This window comes from Drosophila tropicalis, unplaced genomic scaffold (assembly GCF_018151085.1).
Source record: "Drosophila tropicalis isolate 14030-0801.00 unplaced genomic scaffold, ASM1815108v1 contig_593, whole genome shotgun sequence".
Classification (NCBI taxonomy): domain Eukaryota; kingdom Metazoa; phylum Arthropoda; class Insecta; order Diptera; family Drosophilidae; genus Drosophila; species Drosophila tropicalis.
The window spans coordinates 18,979,853-19,001,999 of record NW_027173070.1 but is presented as its reverse complement, the minus strand read 5'-3'; the positions used below and the strand labels follow the sequence as shown (position 1 = coordinate 19,001,999).

Below are 22,147 nucleotides of genomic sequence, written 5' to 3'. Positions count from 1 at the left end.
CAAATTTATGGTAATAATTGTCAAGTGTGTAAACATTCAAGTAATATTTAAATCTCAATGGGCAGTTTTGTGCATGTAAATTATCAAAAAGATTAATTTTAACAAAAATTGTCAAACAAAGAAAAATAGAAGAAAATTGAATAAGAAAATCTTTTGCCGAAAGAAATGAAAAGAAGTCGAATCATTTTTTACATAAAGACGAAAACGAAAAGGGATTCAATTTGATAAAAATTTTCCACTTTAAATTATTTTAATATGGGAATTTTTTCAGATTTTATAATAATTAAATTTAATTATAGATCATTGACAAAAGATTGAATCAAGATAGATAGATATGTCTTACTTAGTTTCCTGTGAGGATCTTTTATTAAACCATCTAACCTGGGATAACAGGACATAAATTGTACAAGTTCCGTTTATTTATATATATATATATATATATATAAATTGTGACAGATAGATATCTATGTAGAATCTAACTTCATAATGAAGATTCTTCTAGTCCAAGATATTTTAAAATCTGTGATTCCTTCAAGAAGAGAAGACATTGACTGGCAACTCACAAATTCAAGAAGTAAATCTAATCGATTGATGAATATCAAATACTTGGTCCCATGAACACAGACAGACATGGCTATATCGAATCGGCTATTAATGCTGGATAGGCAAGTAAATTGAAGTCGACTTGATGAAAACTTCCTCAAGAATAGTTAGCTAGTTATGATTCAAAATCGATTAAATTATGATTGTATAAGAGTGATAACTATCAACTTTTTTAATCTCTTATACATTATTATAACGATTAACAGAAAATTGTCAGATTGTTCGGCATACAGTGCGTATGAGTTATAACTGAGTGAATCTTCCCCTTTTGAGTCCTAGGCCTCTGTATATGAATTGGTCCCTGTAACCCCAATGGAGGTAAGATGGGGGATCTCTCAAAGTATGTGTGTGTGTGCGTGTGTATGTGGTTTAGGATTTTTTGTTAGGTCCACTCAACATAATTTGGCATCCCACCCATTTACAATCGCATTCAGTTAAAATATTTTGTGGTATTTGCTTACATTGTAATTTCGTTGTTATTCTCTCTACTTTGCATTCTTTTTTGATTTTGTGTGTTTGTGCGTGTGTTTTTATACCATACACCCATAGGGTGAAATGGTATATTAAAGTCGCCAAAATGTATGTAACAGGCAGAAGGAAGCTTCTCCGACCCTATAAAGTATATATATTCTTGATCAGGATCAACAGCCCAGTCGATCTAGCCATGTCCGTCCGTCCGTCCGTCCGTCTGTATGAACACGCAGATCTCGGAGACTATAAGAGCTAGAGCCACCAAATTTGGTATGTATACTCGTGTAGTATGCACATGTTCAGCATTAATTGGAATTTCGGCCACGCCCCCCTTACGCCCCCAGGAATCACATAAAACTGTTTTTCTTAAAAAGTATGACAGCTAGAGACTTCAAATTTAGTTTGTATACCCCATTAGTTAGTGCGCAGAAATTAACTGTTCAAACTTTTTGCCACGCCCCCTTACGCCCCCAGGAATCACACAAAACTGTTTTTCTCAAAAAGTATAATAGCTAGAGACATCAAATTTGGTTTATATGCTCGTTTAGTTAGCGCGCAGAAACTAATTGTTTAAACTTTTTGCCACGCCCCCTTCCGCCCCCGGAATTTACATAAAAGTGATTTCCTTAAAAACTATGATAGCTACCGACATCAAATTTAGTATGTAGACTAGATTAATAGACGCGCAGATATTGGCTATTTAAACATTTTACCCCGCCCACTTCCGCCCCCGCAAATTAAACAAAACTGATTTTATCAAAAACAAACAAAGCTAAAGTCACCAAATTTAGTATGTATACTGGCTTAGTATGCGCGGAGAATTTATATATTTTCACATTTTGCCACGCCCACTTCCGCCTCCATAATTTAGAAAAAAACGATTTCCTCCTTTAGTTTTTTGACTATCGCATTTAAATTTGGCAGACTAATTTATCCTTTCTATTTCTACCAAACTACCAAATTTTATTGAAATCGGACTAGAAACATGTAAAATATGCGTATGAATGTATTTTACTACGCGGTCCACAAGGCCAGAATTGGCCGTTGGCTAGTAGCGGCGCTAGAGTGCTCGTGTGTTTGTAGAGTGAGCGAGATAGCACATAGTATAAGACATGTAAAAACAATTTAATAGACATACATTTGGTCTTCGAAATTTGAAATATTTGTTTCACCAGGTGTATGGTATACCCAAGTCGACGAGTCGACTTACTTGCTTCATTTTTTTGTATTTTTCTGGGTTCTTTCATGTGGTGGAAAATGTTGAAAAGTCATTCAGCTGGAATCAAGTTGTTAGCACAATTAGTGTAGAGGGCCGGAACATGGCATGATGGAAAATATTTAAGTCAAATAAGATGGAAAAGTTTTGTTATTTTTTTCGGTTTGTTAGCTTAATTTTTTTATTTTCGGTTGTTTTTTTTTATTTTTTAATATTATTTTTTGAACAATTTCAGATTGTGCGGCTGCTTATTAAAATATTATAATTAGTCAAACAGCAAAAATATTATAAAAACAAAAGAAAAAACAAAAACAAAGCGAAAACAAATTTTGTTTGTGTTGGCATTTTGAAAATTTTAATTACGAAAAGTTTTGTGTTACGGTCCTCGATAAATGAGGTTTTCCGGTTGAAGATGGGCGTAAAATTTAGGGGGCGAGACTGAGGGAATGAGTTGTAGAGGGAGGGAGGGGTGGAGAGAGTGGTCCGTCAACCATGTTGAACAATAAAGTTTAATGAATTACAATTTAAGCCCTGAAAGGCAAAAAGTAAGGAACACAAAAATAAAAAAAAAGAAGCAACAAAAACGGAAATGAAAATATGTTAAAGGAAATGAGCATTGACGCCCAATGTCGATGCGGCTGTCAATGCGGATTGCCTTCGTTATGGTCTTGGTCCTGGTCCTGGTTATGGTCCTGGTCTTGGTCCTGTTCGTTGGTCAAGTCACATGCTCTGATTTCCTCCTGCTGTGTGGATAGAAGTGAGTGGGTCGACTGGGGTGGTAATGGGGAACGGGTGTGAGTGAAATGGGCTGGGTCCTTGGGTAGCCATTTCATCATTGTCAACAAAACGGCGAATGGTGGCAAAGACATTGAGCAAACAATAAATATTGTAAACAATTTGTATGCCTGCAATATTTATTCCTTTTCCTATCCCCCTTTCCTCTTAAGTTTCCTCTTTGCCATGTTCATAGTCTTTGCCTTTCCATTTCCTTTACTTGGCCTTATCCCTTGTCGTTTTCTTTCGTTTTTCTTTTTGTTTTTGCCACTGCAAATATTTGCTCACGCTTTGAGGCCAACTCCAAAACGGAAATCACCCGCCAAGCCCATCGGCAGTGGGGGTCGGGAGGGGGGCAATAAATTATCATCATCAGCAAATGGCAATGTGGTTCCAATGCCCTTTTCTTCCCTCATGCCCTTCCCTATACCCTTTACTCATTCTCTGCATTTACGAATTTTCCAATTGCCATCCGGTTAGTCTGCGATTTGCCCTATCCTCAAGAGGGTTCTTCACTGGACTCCTACTACGTTGGCCACGTAGGTAATGCGGCATTAATTAAATCAAGCATCATTAAGCAGCGGTTGCCATTGCGGCCATGGCCAATGGGTAACATGAAATGAATGGGCGTGGCCGCATGGAAAGAGGGCTGGGTGGGTCTTGTGGGCGTTTTAAGCGGTTGAGAGTTTAATGGCAATTGCATTTCATTTTCCATGTGCACTCACTACAATGTGCTTAGGCACAGTGAAACCAAACATAGAAAGAAAGTTTGTTGAATTTCGTGTGCCTATTTTTCTTAGCTCTCGTTCGAATCTAGCCTCAATTCCTGACAATCAAATGGTAGTAAAGGTATCCTATTTAAGAAAGTAATTCACTGTCCCTGGCCAAGGTAAATGTTAAGAATGTGAAATTTGCCATTCAAGCGACTGTGAGTTTGTTTAAGAGATGGATACAGGTCCTGCAAGGATTCGAGGCCCGCTGCCTTTAGTCAAAAATCCACTAAAATTCGAAAGAGTCCACGAAAGACACAAAACTATTAATGGAAAAATTAATGAAACGAATGAGAATAAAAAGCTCAAATTTGGCTGCAATTCTTGTGTGAAGTAAGTAAAGCTAAAGCCAATCTTAATCTTTAGTTTCAGTTCAGACTATAAAATGTCTCAAAACAGGCTTATTCACAGGGCTTTAACTGATTAAACTGCTTTGGGCTTTATGTAGAATTGAAATGTGGCTTTCAATTCGAAGTTCCTCCTAGCATCATTCCAAATTTAGATACTCATACTCATTTTGAAATTTGCATTTGCAAAACTCTTAATCCTGGTTTCCAAATGCATTATTTGCTGGAGGGAAACAAAGGACACTTGCATAATAGAGCCTGTAATTGAATTTCCATATTAAGTTGGCAGTGTCACTCGTTTTTCTCTCTCATTTGGTTTGTCACTTACGAGCCACTGTTAGAGAGAGAGAAATGTCAAATTTTCTGTAGTCCATGGCATAAAATTTCATTTAGTCAAGTGCAGTTTTATGGGCCAGATTTATCCATACACACACACACACACACACACAGACACATGTGGAGATCTCAGCATGTGTGTGTTAGCTTGGCTTGTTCAATTGGCCATGTGGAAAATAAGGTAAAATAATTTTTCAATAGATTTTTTGGAGTTGTAGGCGATTTTTTCTATTTTCTCCCGTCTCTTTGTTAGTTTTTTTTTCCATTCTGTGCATTGTCTTTGCCTTTGTTAGGTTGGCAAATGGCCAAGCTCGATGGGGTGTCCTGCATTCTGTAAGGTTAAATAACACCAAGTGCACACACACACACTCACTTATAGGAAGATCCTTGAAATATTTTCTTTGCTATTTATTGCCACCATTTATCACTTGTCGACGATTTTTAAAGAGGCCAACAAACAAGATTCAAGCTCTTTTGAAAATTTCATTTGCTAAATGTTATTTCGATTTCCATTTGGCTATGAATTTTTTATCTGCCATGCCCCCTCCACATCCTAAATCTGCTTGACTTTTCTGTTGTTTCAATTGAAATGCATACAACAACTACATCAGAAAGAAAGAATATGAAAAGCGCAGAGTGCGAAATATGTATAAAATATATAAAAATTGAAATGGAAATGGAAATGTGCATGTTTTGCATATTGTATATTCCCTTCTTTCTGCTCTCTAAGTCTCCTCTTTCAATCCATTCCAACATTTCGATGTGAAAATCAAATTTGCTGACCCCTTTTTCCTAGTTTTTTTGGCTTTAGTCTCGCCACCACACCTCGACCACATTGCCCTTCCCCTTGAACCCTAGAAACCAGAAATGCATTTATTTTGTGCTCGAAAACTGACCAGTTGTTGCGGTTATGGTTCGGGTCCAAGTGGCAGCCGGAAGAGCTTTGCCAATTCAGCAAGCATTTTGAGGGTTTATTTATTGTACTGTCCGTTTGTCTATATATCTGTATATATATGTATGTATGTACATTATAAAATGCAATTTGCCACTTTTGCATAAGCTATCTTTTTGACCATTTCCAGTTTTCGGAGTTTGAAGTTAAAGGCGGGTGGGGATCAGAGGCTAAATCACATTGCAATCATAACTATACAGAGACATCAACTTGCCAGCAAATGTCCAAAACTTTTATTGTAAAGACCACAAAATAAATAAAACATTTAAATAACTCTCTTGAATCATAAATATATTGCTTAAGTTCAAATTGATTGAGCAAAAGAAAAATGTATGCAAATTCTTTGATGATAGATCTCTCGTAAAAACGAAAAATGGCTTTGTTCGGAACTCGCACAATTTTGAAAGCAATTCACAACAGAATCTAAAGGTTTTAGGAAACAATTTTACAAAAAAACTGCCATTTGGCTTGGCCTAATCAGGTTATCCATTCTAAGTCAATTCATAGGGTTTTAGATAACATTTTTAACCTGCTTTAAGACGGGTATTCATTTACTTATAACATTGATACTAATAGACTAATAGACATAAATAAATTAATGACTGAATAAATCATATATTTCTTAAAGATGATAAATTACAAAGTTTAATACACTAAAAATTAAGAAAACTTGTTTTAAACTTTAAGAATGATTTCATCTGATTTAGTTCCCCAAATTTTTATCATCTTTTAAAATTAATTTGTTTACATTGATGCTCCAAATGAATAAGTTTTACCATTACATAAATAAATCAAATAAATAATTTCGATACTTAAATTAGTAACAATTACAATAACAATAAAAAATAATGTGATCAGGCTTAAGCCCAAAAAACCAATAAATGAAGTGAACTATTTGGTATTAAATAAAAATTTTTCCAACTGTATGATATTATAATTTTAAATTGAATTTACATTTTAATTTTCGTATTCTTGTTTAATTGAAAATTTAATTAAAAGTCAAACTTCAATAACATTTTTGTTCAATATTGTCGCCCCAAAATGTATGCTATACTTTTTTTTAGGTTTAGTTTTCTCAAGCAAATCTTTTACCGTTAAGCATGCAAATTTGTCGCAACTCACCTTAATTTACGTGAATGGTTCCTGCTGGACTTGCCCCTCAATTAGACTCAAGTCGTTGAATGTTTCACAATTTGCTTGCTGTGGCTGGTTGCCAGTTGTTGCTGCTGTTGCATTAATTAAATCAAAATCAATGGCCAAACGATGATGTTGCTCTCCAGACGTGAACATGGCTCCTGGCATTTGCTCTTGCTCCTGCTCCTGCTGCTGCTTCTCGTTAGGTTCTTCAGTTGGCAGTTGTTGGCACTTTTGCTGGCAATTAACAGCGTAGCACATGGCCTGCTGATGTCCTTCTACTTGTTCGTGTCCATGTATTTGGACTTGTCCTCGTTCTTGTCTTTGTCTTGTCGTCGTAGCCATCAACAACATTTGCAGCTCTTCGATGCCATAATCATACGCCTCGCAGACATCATCCATCAGTTCCTCAGCATAGCTTTCATCGTCATCATCATCATCGTAGTCGTCGTCGTCATTGGCGCAATCAAAGTAGCCGCTCTAAATGGCAAAACCAATCATCAGATTACTGATAAGAGACTGATTTCAGATTGGACACTTACCTGACAGTCCAGGCATCGGCAATTATCACAGAGGCTACAACTTAGACCCAAAATGTCGGCTGCCTCTTGGTAGAGCTCAAAACTGGATCTTGTTTGGGGCTTAGCACTCAAAGATTGTTGTTGTTGTTGTTGCTGTTGCTGCTTTTGCTGCTGTTGCTGGTATTGTGGGTAGTTATAGTTGGTCAACTTGTTGTTGTCATCATTATGCATGCTCCAATTGTTCAATTTATTCCGCTCGACTCTTGCTGCTGATGCTGACTCCTGATTTTTCAAGTGCCAGCCATTGTTGCCACTGCTGCTGCTTCGTCCCTTTTCGCCTGGCTGGCCCACATGTGAGTGGTAAGGGTCCAAGGATGATGATGATGATGATGATGTTGATGTAGAGCTGGCTGCCTCATTGCTGTCAGAAAGAGATTGGGTGAGTGAGCAGGGCAAGTTTATTTAGCTTTTGCTTGACTAAACTAAACGTTTATTAAATGCCTTTCACTTCGCATAAGAGTAAATAATCGAGCAAAGAATCGAGCCATAGAGAGACGTCTCTTCAAATTAGAGACCAACAAACAAAAATTCAAGTTCAAGCCAGCCAAAAATAAATGACCCATCATCATTTTCATTTCCCTCGAGGGCACCTTTATCACCAGCGCCCAACAACAAAAAACTATTTATTCACATTCCACAAACATTAAAAGGGAAACTCAGATACGCCGAGCTTCTGCTGCCTCCTCCTTTTGCCCCTCCTCCCCATCACCACCACTTTCCTTGGACCCCTCCTTTACCCTCTTTTACCATTTGCCTTATCAACTGCAAAAATGCAAAATACTTGCAAAAAAGTTTTCGCAACTTATTTTGATGGAGTCGTTGAGGAAAAGTTGATGAATGTGCGCGCGGCGCGAAAAAGAATTTCCCACGGGCCGACTTATGCACAGGCAGAAAAAAGAACAAAACAAAACTAAGAAAAATATATATAAAAGAAATAGTGCAAAAAGCACTGTGGGGACTGCGGCAAACGTATGTGTCACACGAATATGAATAATGCAATTTTCACATCCTCGGCTGATAAACTTTGCAAACGACTCAGAAGAAATCTGAGTAAAAGCGTAAAATGATACTGGGAATCGTTAAGTAGTATTTATGCAAAATAGGAAACTAATACAATTGGAAAATACGAATAAATGGGAATAAATGGAAAAGCTTGAACTTAATCTTTTATATATTTATAAATAGTGTGTTTAAATTTTGGACTTGGATTAAACAGTAGTTTCCAAAATACAATAGTATTTTAAGTTATTACTTCGACAATCACGCCGAAAAGGGAAAGAGGAAAGTACAAAGTATGCCACATAGTCCGGAAACCAAAACATGAGAAGTTGCCAGACTTTGATGAAAACTAGTTCTTAGGATGACGAATTGAATTCCAATATTAAGATTATATCCAACTCAATATTTGTGACAAAACTACAAAAAAACTTGTGAGAATAACTTGATTTCAAACCCTACTCTACGATTCTGTCCTCTCTCTCAGAGAGATGCCACACCAAGGCAAACTTTCTTATTACGGCCAGACCTTACACTACCACGTTGCCATATCCTACATCTATGTTACGGCATCTATTAAATTTTAAACACTTTCTGATAATAAAATTGTGTTAAGAACTCAAGAAATTTGGTTTTGATTAGTTTATAATACCTTTGAACTTTTATACCTAAGGCCACAAGAAGTTAACGATTTTGGCGACTGTTGTAAAGATTGTACTTGCTTTATCATGGATGGTTATTGTAATCGTTGAGTAGACTAATTAGGATATTGTTAAAAATAAGAAGAGACAAAACAATTAAAATTTCATAATCTTCAGCGTCTATACAAAAAGTAACCTTAAAACCAAAAGTAGTGTTTATAATAATTGAGACATACTAAGCATTAATTTCGATATTAGAAAAATTAGTTATTAGGATCTTAATTCAAATAATCCCAAACATTTCCTAAATCATAGGATCTAGTATCATAAATCATAAATAACTTTACTGATCAAAAACGAAAATTGTTGAATTTTTTGCCATTTTTTTGCACATTTTTTCTTATTCTTCTTATTATAATTATAATTTATCACTTATCAATATTTAATAATTTATATATGAAGAAACATATTTAGGATATTTTGATATCATCTTGAAAAATATATATTATTAGTTTTGGAATAATAAAAAATAATTCATTTAAGAATGAATTAAGGATATTTTTAAAATTGACAACGTGAAAGCGAATTAAGTGGATAAATTTATTTTGAATCGAATCTCCAAATCAAATTCGTTTTTCTAAAAGTTACCCGGGATCAAAACCATTTAGTTAAGTTGAAACATTTGAGCTTAATTTTATTGTCGATTTTTATGTATATAAAATAAGTAATCAAAAAAATTCTTTAATTGAGATATATATTCAATAATCCATAATGGGTCAAAACTTTAAATAAAAACCGTATCCCTATAATAAGTAAGAAATGCAAATTTTTAATTAATTCTTTTTCCACTGTAATGAAATGAGGGTAAAGAATGATTCCCTTTCGCCCTATCAGTTGGCCACGCTTGACGTTTACTAATTAAACGCGCCCAGTGCGCTTATAAATCAAAGGAGCACAAGTTTCTGCCCCTTAGTGTATGCAATTAATGAAAAATTTTGCTGTGCCGTTGCCTTTTGTAACGAACTTTGACATGATTACATGTCGAAAAGTTTGAGAGTGCGTTTTTCGGTTTTTTTCTTTTTACTTTTTGATGCACTCTAAAAGGCCATGGGTGATGTCTATTGGGGAAGGGAAAAACTTTTAGTGCCAACATTCTTTTTGCCTTTGTTTTTCACGTTTTTTTTTCTTTTTTTTTGTGGATGCATCTCACAAATATGATTATGGCGTTTTAATCAACTTTGTGAGCTGATGCAACTCAACCCGGTTTTAGACTCATTCAAGCTTCACTGCATTTTGATGTTATGCTCGTTAATTTTTCAATTTCCAGCCAAAGTTAGAAAAGGCAAAAGATAGACTAAAAGTGGAACAACTTTTAGCTAAGCATGCTGGCAATGGCAACTTATGGCTTTTCCTTGGAACATCGAACATAAATGCATTGCAAGAAAGTTTCATCCAACATAAATGCATTTTACCTACACATCAGCTAACTACATAGAAGCAAAATCCATCAGAAATGAACCGCAACCATCAGTTTAGTTCCAATAAAATGTCCCATAAAATTCTCATAAGGCTAGCCAATTTCTGGTGAACAAAAAACTATCTATGGGGCAGCAACTTAATGACCAAGTTGTCGTCGTCATCTTCATCGTCATCATCAGTGTGGGCGAAATTCCCCAATAAACTTGTGGCCCATAAAAGTTAAAACTTTTTTCTTTATTTTTCTTTTTTGCAACATTTATGAGAAGAATTTTCACATACCCTCACTTTACACAAACAAGAGTATATTGAAATCAGCAAGGATTACATGAATCTATCTATCGATAGGAATTTCAATACTTTTTTGTTACTAGTTTTTCTATTTAAAGAAAGGATTTCATAGTTTTAATTGAGTTAATATTAAAGCCAGTTTTGATTAATATTGTCTATATTAAGATATAGAGTAGAGTCGTAGACTGATTTAGAGGGATCGGCTTGCTAAATAATTTTGTCATCTTTATCTTCCCTTTTAACCCTCAACTGTGGAGTTTTCGTCCTTGTCAAATCAGTTTTATAATTCTGTATACTAATAAAATGCCATCAGATCAAAATAAATACATTGTTTAAGACGAAAATATTGTTTTTTTTTAGAAAAAAATACTTTAGCTTCGTCTGTTAATAAGGATTTAATAAATGAGTTAATAGTTATTGATTTCAAGGATCAAAATTGAATCGAAATATCAAATTCTGTTTCTTGTAATCATAATTATGTAGTATATTTGGTTCGGATAGTTCATAAAGCAAAAGAGAGATCTACCTTTGTTTGGTGAGATGAATGTTTATAGTTTTTTCCAAGAAACACTGTTAAAGAATAAACATCGTGTTCATCTGAAGCGAATTCACCAAATCAGATGCACTAAAGAAAATATAATACAACTGTATTTTTGTCACAAAAAACTAATCTAATCTAATCGACTAGAATTACAATCAGCCACACGCGTTGTGGAAAAACACTTGTAGTTCTAACCTAACCCAAAAGATCACAACGGCAGGATCTCAAGTGGCCGACACCGTGCTCAAAATAATAATCGTTTTCAACCACCGAAATCGTCTCATTAGAATAAGATATTTTAAGAACAATTCTTACCTTCTAGAGCCTAAGATTATCTATATAAACTCCATACTTTTGTTAATAAAATCAGTTCATATTTTGAATTCAACGAATGCAGATTGGCTTATTCTTTTTCTCCCTGGAATCCCTATTCAAACACTGTGCAAATCTATCGCTTTAAATTACTAACTATCGCTTCCAATTATCCGTTTATGTATTTAATCTTAAAATTTTTTTTCCCTTTGGAGAGTTTTTGAACAATCCATTAACTTTTTTTAAATAAATATCGATTTCGAAGTCTTTTTATGATCGAAACTTTTTTTAGAGACTCATCTGTACCTATCTGTCTGTGTCATAATTTTTAAGAGATGTTAAAGATAAGTATATTTAAGAAAGTAGAGCATTTTATAGTCGACTATTTTGAAATATAGGTATTAGATACATAAGTATAAGTTACTATAGTTACCTTGATGTGCAGGTTTCCATCGTTGTTGTGGATGTTGATGTTGTTGGTGCTCTCGTTGTGGCACTGCTGCGCCATTTTTCTTCTTCGAGAAATTTCAAAAACTTTGTCTTCTTGGCAATAAGCGTTGATTTGGTGCATTTCTTCTTCGAGTTGTTGCTGGTTGCTGCGGTGATGTTGCTGTTGGTGTTGCTGCTGCCATTGTGTAGGGCAACAGCACCTGCCGAGCCAACTCCTGCTGTGCTCTCAAGCATTTTTCCTGCTGCTGACAGACAGCCATTGTTATGGCTGGAGACTGTCGGGTTATTGTTGTTGTTGTTGCTGTTGCTGTTGCCAGTGCTATTGCTGTTGTTGACATTTTGGCAACCGCCGCCGCTGCCAACAGAGACGCTGCAATTGAACAATTTCTGCAACGCTGCCGTTGCCGGTGAACACATTGCGGTTGACATTGATGTAGCAGGATTTACGTAGTTTGATGTGCTTCCGCCTCCATAGTCCACACCCACTTGGCCATAACCGGCACCGAAACTTTTGAATTTATGCTGCAAACTGCAACTTGGCCTCGTCCTTGTTGGTTCACGCTTTGTTGGCCCAGTAGCAGCAGCCGTAGCAGACCCAGCAGCAGCATATGTGCCAAAGTCCTTAGAGAGGCAAAGAAATGTGAGGAAAAAACCAAATCAACAACAAGAAGAACAATATTTGTAAGAAAAAGGCAATGGCAACTTTTAGATAACATTGCAACAGAAAACTTACCCCATATGCATTGTAACTGGCATTAAGTACATAAATAGAATTTTGATTGCTGCTGCTCGTACACTCCATTGTTTGAGCTGCAGAAGGCGAAAGAGAAATTCCAAATATTTGAATTGAAAATAATATGGCAACGTCGAGTATTAAATTACACTTGCCACAGGGGGGCAAGGCCAGCGATTTGAAATTGAAACAATTAAAATGATGTTAAAAAGCAATTAAATGAAAATAAGTTATTCAAATTGAAATTGAAAAATATTTTTAATTGTTGGCAAGGAAACTAACTGTTAATACTTTTTACATTTTAAGCTTAAATCAAGTATATAAAAGTTTAATTAGGCTTTAACCGAAAGACCCCCAAAAAAGAAGAATATTTGCGATTTTCGATGGTTAATACATTTAAAGCCCAAAAAATGGTAATCTTTTGACATTTTTCTAAGGAAAACTGTTTAAAATTGATCACTAGGAGTTTTTTTTTTTTAACAAAATGACGGACTTGATTGTTTTTGGCAGGAAGGTGTGACTTTAGCAATTGGTTATAGGGTCAAAAACAACAGGCCTATGACAAAAACTCCATATTATTGTGAGAATGAACTTGAAATTTGAACTTAAAATTAAAATACTTTAGTAGTAATATCGATCATACCAAAGACTTGCATATTTTAAATAGTTTCTATATTTTTGATTTGATTATTTTGAGAACAGGGGTTAATTTTACTTTGTGCAGTTGAAAAATAGTTTTGGTTTTTATACCTTTGCAGAGGGAAAAATTGGTCAGAAGTTTGTATTGCACAGAGGCATTACCCGCATAAGGTATATAGGTACATATATATTGTCGATCAGCATGAGAAGCTAAGTCGATATAGCCATGACCGCTTGTCCGTCCATCTGTCCGTCGGTGCGTATGAGTTTTACTCAGACATCTTAAGAGCTTGGAACTTGGTATTTGAGCTACTTATAACCCAGGTGAGATAAAGTATGAGAATCATTAGGATCGGACCACTATATCATATAGTTTTTGGAGGAACATAGGTGAAGAAATTGGAGTATCCCTATGAAATTTACTCAAATGACACAGCCTCAGTTTATTGATATTTTTAAGTAAGTTCCTGATTTTTTTTTATTTGATGTTTAAAGGTCTCATAAAAATTTAATTTTTGCGAGTTCATTAAAACTCTGTTGCATTCACACTGTTAATTTCTCTTAAATCATTTGATTATACATATTTCATTTATGTTAACAACATTATATTTATTTTACTTTGTGAAAAGAACTGTGTAAGTTTAAAATTGCAACTAACAATGCTCCAAATCTGTCTTAAATCCTAATTTCATGACAAATATAAGCAACCAGCTTAAACTATTGAAATATTTGAAATTTTAAACGTTTAGTATCATTAAAGTTAAAAGTTCTAAAGATCATAAAAATTTACATATTTTATTTCGCAAGAAACACAATTTGTGGTAACTTTTTGTTGATTACTTAAGCGAAAGTTCAAACTGTTGGCGTTGCCACTTAATGCGATTTGGTGCAAGAGCTTAACAGTTGTTACACAAGCCAGATGAAGAAGAAGAGACGAATTTGAAATGAGGATCAACACGAAAAAGGCAAACGGAAAATCATTGCAAAACGAAAAACTTTAATAAAAATCGATTTAATTTCTTTTTCCATTGACAAATTAAGTAGAACGAAAGCCGGAATTCATGGCTCTGGTCGAATGGAGAGAATCTCATTTCATCTCATTTTAACTTTTCACATTCAATGAGAACGAGAGGGGAGAAATATTAATTTAAATTCTTATTGAAAACAGCAAGCAGCCAGTCAGCCTGCTGATTGCTTTATTTTATTTCTTTCTTTTTTTTTCATTCCTTCTCTCTCTCTCTCACACGCATTCTCTTTTGCTGTAATTGTTGGTGTTGTTGCTTACCCATTGAACTTTCAATAAATTTGGTTTCGGAAAGTGTTGATTGCCGCTGCTGTTGTCGCTGAGTTGTTGCCGCTGTCGAAGCTTTTGAGTCCTGGAACTGGTAATCACAGCTACAATTACCACGACCGCTGCCCCTGATGTTGCTACCTCCTCCGCCTCCTCCTCCGCCACTCCGACTGCTGTACACGTCCAATTGAAGCGGAAATTTATGCGGCTGTTGTAGCGTATAAATGCCCAGAGTTTGAGCCTCTGATTCCTCAGACTCACCCAGTCGGACTTGGCCTGCTGAATGATTCCAATTCCGTTGCCGTTTCCTCGTTAGCCACAAGGATTGAATGTCTAAGAAAGAGAAACGAAAGCAAAACATAAGCAAATTTTCCTCACCAGATTTGTAGTTGTTCATTTTTTTCTCTCTCTTTTTTATTTCAATAGCCTTGTTATTGTTGTTGTTAGCAGAACAATGTGCAAAAAAAAAAGGAAGAGAGAAACAAGGAGCAAAAAAAGAAAAAAAAAACGTAAAGTCCTGCCTGACCGAGCATGATAAAAATTTCGTTTGAAAAGCAAGTTCATTGAAATGAACAGCAGCTTGTTTTTTTGGGGGGCCTCGATTGTTGTTGTTATCTTTGGCCACATTTGAAACACGCCAAATAATCAAAATAATCCTTCCTTTTTTTTTTTCCTTGATTTTATTTTTGGTTTTGTTGGCCCCCTCTCTATTGTTTGGCTTAGAAAGGTTGCCAGCCGTTGTTATTGTTATTTTGACCATTTTGGCTAAGCCCCAAAACGATTGTTTTCAATGATACCCCGCCAACAAAAAGATTGCTATACATAAACCTATACATACATACATACATCTACACATACACACATGTATGTATATGGAGGTACATAAATAAAAAAACGGTAAAAATAACAAGTTCCCATTGTTTAGTGGCAAACAATTATGCAGCTTATACGCAGTGCCCATAAAATCAACTGGAATTAGTTACCAACGTAACGGTAAAACCCAGCTTTTGTACAGCAAATTTAAATGTGAAAAGTTACAATAAAGTGGCAACGCCATAACGTAACTAAGTTGGCTATTTTCCATTTGCTAACGAGACTTGCCACGTTAAACTGTGTTTTGTCTTAAAGTTTCTCCAATCATAAAACGTTAAGAAACAAGCATAAAATTTAATTCAGTGTTGGTAAGTTTGGGGAGTTTTCAGCAGAAAAACAAGTTCTTACAGTGGAGTTGGGGAGTTTTCAGCAGAAAAACAAGTTCTTACATCTGACATTTGAGAATTAAATCTTCTAGCAAGACTTTAAAATAGGTGAAAATATGTTTTCTAATAATGATTAAATTGTTAAATTGTGGTGCCATTAAACTTGTTCTTAGCGCGTTACTTTAAGTGTTGGTAAACGTAGTATCCTGTAGAGATGTCAGAACCTTTTCCACTAACATATTTTTAAGGATTTTATGATATATTCTAACGAGACTTTCATCATAAGTAGCTATTGATGAATCTTCGTTATGTAGCTCGACTCTATTCATAAGATATTACAAAAATTTGAATACACAAGCAAAGCATTATTTTCAGTGTTGCAAATGTACATGTGAAGCAACTGTCTTCCTTAATTATTATAATGCATAATGCATTATATCCTATGACAAAATCTTAAGTTTAACTGTGTTTTAATGTTTAATGTTCTCATTAAAAATGTAAAAACAAATTAATATATATTGCAAAATATTTTTCAGTATTAGAAAATGTAAGAAAAATCTAAGGAAAAAAAATATTAGTGCTGCCAATCAATTTATTGTGAAAACAAACTTCAATAACATAATGTCAATATCACATTTAGAAAAAATTGTAGCTTAAATGCAACAAATTTGTAATAACTTTTGCAATTATTTACAATTTCTGTTCTATATATAGGCCATGTGACAAGGATATATTGAGCCCGCCCGCATCTGAATAACTAGCTTGACTTGGCCTGCCAACTGATCCCATTCATCAAAATGTCAAAACCAACAACAAAAATCTTTGTCACTTGAAGCGCAAACAAATCGGTAGACCAAGTCAACCGGAGAAGGAGTCGAGCAGGGAGGGATATAAAAACTAAAACGTGTTAGAAGTCAAACAGGCAACATGCTAAAGGTGACTCGTATGAAGAAGTGGCTGTTGGGGATTCATTCAAAATTTGCAGCATGTGGAAGCTTAAGGTGAGACTGTAAGCCTGAGACCAGGAGCTGGGGCACTTCTAATGAGCGGCAATAAAGCAAATGTGGCAGGTGACACACATCAAACAATTTACACATGATAATTGACGATATATGTTTGTATATATCGTATATATGTATGTATGTGTACACACATCTATCTGTGTACATGTGTGTGTGTGTGTGACATCATTAGGATGCTGATGCTTGTCTGTGTGTTATGTATGGGGTCCTTGGGCTTTTTAGATCTCCGGCTTTCAGGGCTAATAATAAAAGTTTTATTTATTTTTGGGTGACGATGGCAATGGTGGCTGGGGTAAGGTAAGGATTTTGCATTTGACCAGAAACAAGCAAACGAAATAATAATCATAATAAGCGACAAGGCCAGTGAAGCGTGGCATATTTGTCATAATCAGCGGCTTTAGGCATAAGCATAAATTTGAATGAGTGAGCACACACCGACACACACACAGTAGATAGGGGATATATATATATGTATGTATGTATATGTTGAGGCATATTGTCCTTATCAGACATGGGTCTGTCTGCCTTTTTGGCCCACAGCTTAGAGATGAGCCTTTTACTTTGGGTAATTCACTGTGCATAATTAGCGGTTTTTGTGTTGAAACCAAAATTAGATATGACCAGGAAAAAAATAACATGTATAAAAATGCTTAATTTTGCTTTTCAAATTTATAATTTCTTAAACCAGAGAATTTTAAAATAATTTCACAAACGTATATTAGTTTAGAACTAAATGAGTTTCAAATAAAGCACGAAATTTTGTATTGAAACGGCTATGAAAATGTTAAGTAAATTTTTCTTGAAAAATTGTTATCCAACAATACCAAAAATCCAGTTTTGTATGTAAATTTTATTTTGCGTTATGGAAAATATCGTATGAAACTTACATATGTATATGGGTATTTTTTGAGTATATCAAGGATTTTTATAAAAATCTTTGAAAATGTTGGATCAACGCAAACTCCTCCTAGACCGTAAGAGCTACAGAGCTGAAATTTTGCACGTAGGCTTGTATATACTGCAGGCGTTGTATATCTCGGATTCAGCCGGATCGGACCACTATATCATATAGCTCCCATACAAACCCCAAAGTCCCGAACAGTGACTTTTCTCAATAACTTCGTTATTTTCCGTGCTATTATTGTGAAACTTAATATTAGAGAGTTGATTACGCCTATAAACGACTGTGCCAAATTTGATCAAGATCGGGTGACTATATAATATAGCTCCCATACAAACGGCCAAGTCACGAACAGTGACTTTCTCAATAACTTCGTTATTTTCTGAGCTATTGTCGTGAAACTTAATATTAGAGAGTTTACTACGCCTATAAGCGACTATGCCAAATTTGATAAAGATCAGGTGACTATATCATATAGCTCCCATAGGAACGATTGGTCGAAAACAGTGACTTTTGTAAATAACTTCGTTACTTTTAACGTGATTGTTTTCAAATTAAACATTGCTTAATTTAATATTTTTGTTAATGACTGTGTCGAATTTGATAAAGATCGGGTGACTATATCATATAGCTCCCATAGGAACGATCGGTGGAAAACAGTGACTTTGATCAATATCTTCGTTATTTCCTATGATTGTCCATTCCTTCGCAAACATAAGCCTTTTTAGATAAAACGTTCTTCCACATTGATGGCTAATAGGTAAGGAAAGAGTTACCAAAATAGGTGCAAGGGTATACAAACTTTGACGCGGTCGAAGTTAGCCCCGGCCCTCTGGTTTTGCTTCCATTAGTAGAAAGTATTTTACGTTCAAAAAAGGATTCACATGTTCCTTGAACCTTAAAATAAGCCTAGGAATCCTTTGAACACATTACCTCAGCAACTGATTCTATTTTGAAGTTCGCAACTGCATATTTGCATATCAGATTAAAAAACTGTTCTAATTCTCTTAGAAGATGATTAAATATATTTAATATTTTTCAAAAACTAAAGAAATACAGTTAGTTTAATTTCGTTAACATATCTAAAATCATTCAATTCATTTAAATGATTATATTAGGTCTGAAATTGAAGTTAGCTTCCTTTATTATCTGGGTCGTAGAAATAAGATAGTCTAAGATTGTTATCTTGAAATTTTTGTCTATATCGAAAGGCTTGTACAATAATTGACAAGTTATTATTTGAATGTCACAGATGAAAAGCCTATGCATAAAAATACTGTTATCCTCACTTAAACATTAGCTTTAATAAAACATTTATATTACTGGAAATAAAGCACACAATGAATGAATGAATATTAGGTCTGGTGTCTCTTCTCATATTAAGATCAAGCGAGAAAGAAAACATAAAAGAAATAGGGTCACGATTCTATTTTTTTTACATTATGTCACAAAGCTCAGGAACGGTCAAATTTAGAGGCTAGATATCTTGCCAACATTTGTAGCCCTTTCAATTCTAAGAAACTTTGCTGAAGAAAGTTTGTAAAAAAAATGAATATTTTAGAAGTTAGAAGCAAATGAAAAAAAGACCCTTTTCGAAAAAATGGCAACTTTGATGAAAAACTTTAGGAGAAAATTTTGTATGAAAACATTGTAATAACTTAAAAAACTAAAGATGCAGTTCGATTTGCAGGACCGAAAATTGGGGAAAAACATCAAATTTTGCCATGTCTTTTTCTCAAAAAACTATCACAGTGATATGGGTTCTTCAAAATTGATTTTTAGATACAGATCTAAATACAGATTCCCCTAAATAAATCAAATTATAACATTGGAACTGTATCTTAAATATACAATTAAGCTTAGTTAAGAAACAACTCTAAATAAAATTTGATATTTTATGTACAATTTACTATGCACCTCTTCAAAATATTGAAATATTCTTTGGAGGATAAAATATTCTTTGGGGTTTTTGTTTTCAGTCATAAATTTTCAAACGGAACTTAAAAACTCGAACATAATCCCCTGAAGATGATTTCCAAAAGAAGATCAAAAAGTATTGGAAACATCTAAAATAAAACTCAAGGTCGATAAACAAACGATTTAATATCAATCAAAAACAAACCAAATTAAATTTTAATAGAAAAAATGTCTATAATTTGATAAAATTTACTTCTGAGAATAGTTTGAAAGTCATTTGGAAGACAGAGACCGCTTCAGGATATTAAAATGGAACACTTTATCCTTTTCACAAAAAAAAAAATCATGAAATCTTTTTGATACCATAACTTGTCTATATCGAAATTGCTTTCGGTTGTTAGTCGAGAATTCCTGTTTGTTTTTTGACTATTTGTTAGGCAATTTTTGTTGTTTGCACATTTCTTGTTATTTTTGTTTTTGTTTTTTTTTTTTTTATATGAATTTTTGAAGTGACAGTCCTGAATGTGTTTTGACCCAGTTCTCAAACACAGCAGCGCATCCCATGGCAGCCACAAAACATAAATATAAACACACAAACACACAAATAGATGGAGATAGAGAGAGAGAGAGAGGGGGAGAGGGGGTGAGAGAACTCCAGCTAGGCACATCTCTATGGGATTGACAAGCGAATCAAATCGCGTCACCCAATCCGCCAATGGCAATCTCTGTGAGCAAATATTTGACAGACAAATTTCGAACACTGCTGGGACTGCTGATGTCAAGCTGGCTAGAGCTGCGGTAAAACCATTGAAACCAATCTACAAACTCCAACTCCGTGTAGCGACTCTCGGATTCCAGTTATCTGTTTGTGCCATATTGGCTCAGGCATGTGGGCCAGGCCATAAATTTGATGCATGCATAAAAAAACACACACACACACACACACCCAAAAAGAAAAACTCAAACTGATTTGAGAAAAATTTGGGCACGGTTTTGGTTTTTACTAATAACTTCGATTTTCCACTTGAACATAAATTTAACAGAGGTCACGTATGTCCAGGTATGGGTGTCTCTGTGTGCGTGTATGAAAATCCATATTTGTTTCAATTTTATTTATTTATTGGCAAAACAGAATAAAAACAAGAGGAGAATAAAAACCAACACCAACAATTGTGGCCGAACAATTTTAGAATACGTTGCGATCCAATGTGAGAATCTAATATAAATAATTCATGCATTCAATGGCCAGTTGGGGAAATGGAAAATGAAAATGTTTGTTTTCCATTCGATTGCGATTGTATAATAATAATATGGGCTATAAATTAACATTTCATATGAGTTTGTTTGTTTGTGTTTGTGTACAAAACATTTTTCCACTATGCAGTTTGTATAAGCCTTTTATGGTGCGATTATCATGAAACACACATCCGCATACACACACGCACACACACGCAGAGTCATACACATTCAGTTATTTTTTTTTTTTGGCATTCCCAATAAGCAGTTAGTCAAAAGGGATTTTCGTTTTTGGCTTTGCCCAAGCCAAACTCGACAAACATTTTATGGCTCTTTCCATGCTGTTCTCTCTGTGGCCTATTCCTACTCAACTTGAAAGATTTATATGACAAATGGCATAAAATCTACGAATCAAATATGGCTCATACACATACATACATACATACATACATACAGCCTTAAAGTATGCTATGAAACTTTTGCTTAGGCAGAATTCGGTCAGACACATTCGATTGAAAAGAAAATTTACATAAATAGAATGGCTCAAATAAGGCTAACAAAGTATTGATATATGCGAAACAGAATACTGATAAACCAATTGCTATAAATATATTGCTTGGCACATCCATCAAAAGGCTTAATGAATTGCATAAATCAATATATCTTAAATCAACTAGATTAGAAATGAGTGGAATTTCAAAAATAGAACTAGAGCCACAGAATTGATCTAAGGACTGGATTGATATCCGATCTAGACACATCGATAATCAGTATTTGTTTAAACTTTAAACTCATTGTTGGTTCCGACTATCCTAATGCAAAAAGTCTCTGTGTTTTTTTTAAGAGTTAGTTTTGCTTAAAAAACCATCGAAATTTTCAAGAAATTTTTAAGGAAACTTATTCACATTTCGTAGTTACTTTTTTTTTTGGAATTTTTTTGGTGAACATATTATTGACTAAAGAAATTTACATAACATTTTTGAGATAATCCTTTGAATTAGAACTGAGAGTATTCTCAATACTTATAAAAGTATTTGGTATCAAAAGAACCCTTACCCTTAACCCTTATCCCCATTGGGCCATTTAGGCAACTCATCTATAGAGGACTGTATACAGATCATTATCTTCCAATCTTTGCCCTCGGATGAAGGTTTTTCGATTCTTTCTTTCTATCCAAAAAAGTATACACATTTTTAAAAGGTATATTTTTAGTTAATAAATGTCCATAGTTTTAAAAAGCAAAAAAATCATTACTAATGGTGTTCCAGCTCTAAAGTAATGCTGTTGCGGGTTGTCGAATCTGGTCATGTAAATTGTA

At 34.5% G+C, this 22,147-nt stretch overlaps 1 protein-coding gene across 5 annotated transcripts in view; it reads right to left on the bottom strand.

Annotated features, from left to right (window-relative positions):
* Positions 1-22,147, bottom strand: part of LOC137576682 (AF4/FMR2 family member lilli) — a 37,843-nt gene that overhangs the window by 871 nt on the left and 14,825 nt on the right. For 4 of the 5 annotated variants that reach the window (XM_068289924.1, XM_068289925.1, XM_068289926.1 and 1 more), the window contains exons 3-7: positions 14,549-14,887; positions 12,625-12,701; positions 11,875-12,512; positions 7,146-7,545; positions 6,592-7,083 (exon numbers count right to left, since the gene is read on the bottom strand). In XM_068289924.1, the coding sequence (XP_068146025.1) occupies positions 6,598-7,083; positions 7,146-7,545; positions 11,875-12,512; positions 12,625-12,701; positions 14,549-14,552 (1,605 nt within the window). In that variant the 5' untranslated portion in view covers positions 14,553-14,887 and the 3' untranslated portion in view covers positions 6,592-6,597. The remainder of the gene's footprint in view (positions 1-6,591; positions 7,084-7,145; positions 7,546-11,874; positions 12,513-12,624; positions 12,702-14,548; positions 14,888-22,147) is intronic. The other variant, XM_068289928.1, reaches the window with a different exon arrangement.